This window comes from Solanum tuberosum, unplaced genomic scaffold (assembly GCF_000226075.1).
Source record: "Solanum tuberosum cultivar DM 1-3 516 R44 unplaced genomic scaffold, SolTub_3.0 scf00263, whole genome shotgun sequence".
NCBI lineage: Eukaryota > Viridiplantae > Streptophyta > Magnoliopsida > Solanales > Solanaceae > Solanum > Solanum tuberosum.
This window is the reverse complement of record NW_006239196.1, coordinates 734,808-738,328: the sequence shown is the minus strand read 5'-3', so window position 1 is coordinate 738,328 and position 3,521 is coordinate 734,808. Positions and strand designations below refer to the sequence as shown.

The window sequence follows — 3,521 nt, the reverse complement described above, 5'->3', positions numbered from 1 at the left end:
AAGAAATAATTTTGTTTGGTTTGTCAAGTGCTATAAGGGAAAATAGGAATAAGACATCTCGAGTTTGAATCGTGTGAATGAACATTTACCCCTTGGGTGAATAAAATTAGTTAGGATGTTACGTTTCAAATAACGAATGGTTAAATTAAAAAGAGTAAGTCTGTGTAAGTGCACAACACTGAATCATACTTTGGGAGCTTGAGGAAGTATAAAAAATGATTGAGGAAGACTAAGCTTAAGCACATAGAACAACATTATGTATTAAACCATCAAACTTGAGGATTTACAACAACCATTAAGCACGTCTCCCTCTTTCTAACTCTTTTCACATGTACTTTCTACATATCTCTATACCTTTTTGCATTTTCCTATCAACTATTACAGTTACGGTAGGAAAGAAAGGCCTGAAGAAAAGGACAGACTTTTTCTGAAGAAAAAAAACAATGACAAGCTTCATTTTCCTGCTGCTATTCTGAAGTTGCTGACTATTCGGAATCAGGAAAGTGGACACTAATCCGCTCCTTAATTGGTGTCCTACAAGAAGGGCATTCGTCCATTCCTTTCTTTTGGTGAAGCACGTTGCAATCTTCACAAAGGACTTGATGTGCACAAGGGAGAAAAACCACTGATATCTGTTCATTCATACACATAACACACTCCCTCTCCATCTTTACAACATTAGAGTCAGAACTTTCTGCATAGGCTGCTAAACCCTTTGTCAATTGAGGAATGCCTTGTTTAAGTGCCTCTATTTTTGATTTTTCATATTGGAATCTCAACTGAGAGATTTCACTCTCACACTTTTGGATTTCTTCTTTATACTTTTGCATGTTTCTGTCTACTTTCTCTCTAAAATTATGCCGCTGTACTTTTCCCTGAACACGGAGTTGTTCTCTTTCAGCTTTCAGAGAATCAGCTTGTTGTAGAAACCTTTGTTTCACCCATTCCTCCTGCTTCAATAGGACCTGGAATTCATAAATATTTACAAATTTATTTTCATAATAGAAGAAATATCAAATAGTAAATGCATTATCAGTAGGGCTGCATAAGTGAAAGCTTGAACAGTTATTACCGGAGGCAATAAGTAAAAAAAACAACAAGACATTAACAGCCTAAAGACTCTAAAACACTAACTATATTTGTAAAAAAAACAACATTTTACCTTGATCAACTAGGCAAAGAAGTTTAATTACTAGAATAAAAATACCTTAAACTGGTCCACGACCTTGTTGGCTTTCTCTTGCTGCTGCTGTAAAGAAGTTTTTTCCTGCTTGATAGTAGATAAATCCTCCTCAAATGAGCGCTTCTCCATGTCTGCTGCTTGACACTTCTTTATTGCATCCTTCTCATTTGCTAAAGCATTATTGACGTTCATAGCATGCTCACCGGTAGAGAGCATTACAACCTTCATATCCTTCTTTAGTCCAACATTATCCATCTCCAAGGTGTTAAGTAGAGAATTAATTGTCTCACCCATGGAATTAGTATTTACCAACGTTTGCTCCATCTCCATAATCCTCTCCATGGTGGTTTCCTCCAACATTTGCTTTTCCTGGTGAACTTTTTCAGCATCTTCTTTTTCTTGCCTCATCATTTTAAGCTCAGCCTGGTTCTTGCCAAGCCTCCGGGTAGCCTGCATTACCTTCTCATTTGCCCAATCAGACCACCCTTGGAGCTCTTTCTGCAATGTCTTCAAACGGGAAGTTCGCAACAATATAGTTTCATCTCTCTCATTTTGAGGGACATATTTTCCCAAAGACTCATCATATGGGATACCAGCATAATAATCTGGCACCGCAGAAGAAACAATTATGTTGTCTGGGACTTTTTTGCTGGACTTAGGCTCCATGGCTAACGAATCCAGATCCTTTTCATTTGTATTATCTTGCATAGGTGGCACTTTGGAAGTGTCACTTGCAGGTGCTATGGATGAGGAAAGGCATGGACTATCAGAACTTGCTTTTGCTAGAGGTTGATTGCATTTAACCGAAATTTTTACTTTAGAGTGTGAACTCTTCTTTGTTGCACCAGAAGAAGACGAGTTCAGTTTCTTGTCCAAAACCAAACTACCCCAGGCAGTCATGTTTGCCTTAATGTTCTTACCCGTACTTCTACAGTTCTTCTCAAACCGATATGTCTTTCGCCTATGTAAATCCTTCTTGGAATTTAGGGCTTTTTGACCGGCTTCCGATTTGTCTTCTAAAATTGTTGCTTTCAATTTAGCCTCTGCTTTTGGAAAAGGTGTGGAACTTCCTTTTCCTTTTGCCGCTTGACAAACATGTGAATTTATAGACTCAAGTTCTTCAAGGGCCGCACTAGTAACAAGAACTTTGGACTGCAAGGTTTGAGCAATTGAGGTAAAAGGTTTTGACAATTGTTGTTTATCCGGGTTTGACTGAGTATTCTCAGAAGCCTCAGTCTTTGATTGGGAAAGATTCAAACCAAACGAGCTATCGCTTGGATTTTCTTGACTGCATAACTCAACTAGATGATAGCCTTCCATTGTACATGCATGTACCAGGTTCAAGTCCAATATTAACAACCACCACATTGCTTCTACAACTGGCAAAGCTGGCTTAACCTCCCTCAACACACATACCATCTCCAACAATGTGTAATCAACCAAGCTCGGTAAATCTGCAAATATAACAGGTCTACCAATATCGAGAACCTTTTCCCTACTCAATAAAGCCAAGGCACCATCGACAACATTTGAGACAACATCTTTGCTGCCATGATAAAGGCCACTCTTCAAGATAACCCTTTCAGCAATTTCCTCACTGTATCCACACTTGGCAATCCTCTTGACTGCGCTCTGAAATATTGTGGACAAATTTTGGGTTAAAAGCTCAAGAAGTTGAGTAGTTGTAGTATCCTCCCAATCTATATTTGGTGGAGTTTCCACTTTTTGTTCCGCATCAGACTGAGGACACCCGCTCGTCAATGGGTCAATCTCAAAAAGAGTGCCTCCTTTCGTTGCTTTCTCTAATAATTCATATCTTGGAAACTCCATAAGAGATGGCACAAGTGAATCAGAAGGAGTTCCTAGAGGAAGCTTAGATGCAAATTTCCTCTTGTTTCTGCTTCTTTTTTCCTGGTCTGAAACCACCAACGACTTTTCATCGACATCATCATTGATGTTATCATCAACCATGTTGATTATGTTTTCTATGAGTGTTTATTACTGCTGTAATTTAATCAGTCAAGTGTCTAGCCACAGTTTCGGTCCTGCAACAAAAATTCATTCAAGTGATAATATGGACATGTGAGGATTATAAGTTAAGATAAACACATAACAACAGAGAATTAGAGTTGCTAAACAAAAGGAAAAAAACACATAATATTTCTTTGATAGGCTAAATAACAAAAAAAACAAAAATGACAGGCTAATAGCAACAAGAACAACTCCAGTGAGAACGATTAAGCAGAAACATTTATCGTATATGTGGAACTCCCAAAGACAGGCTGACAACAATAAGAACAACTCCAATTAGCTCAATAAACCAGCAACATTATCATAC

The 3,521-nt window shown here is 38.1% G+C and overlaps 1 protein-coding gene across 1 annotated transcript; it reads right to left on the bottom strand.

Moving 5' to 3' along the window:
* Positions 1–311: 311 nt before the first annotated feature.
* LOC102583662 (putative E3 ubiquitin-protein ligase RF298) lies at positions 312–3,154 on the bottom strand. Its single transcript, XM_015313916.1, has 2 exons — positions 1,208–3,154; positions 312–965 (listed from the first exon to the last, which is right to left on the bottom strand). The coding sequence occupies exons 1-2, from the start codon at positions 3,152–3,154 to the stop codon at positions 486–488; spliced, it is 2,427 nt and encodes an 808-aa protein (XP_015169402.1). The 3' UTR covers positions 312–485.
* Between the last annotated feature and the right edge of the window lie 367 nt (positions 3,155–3,521).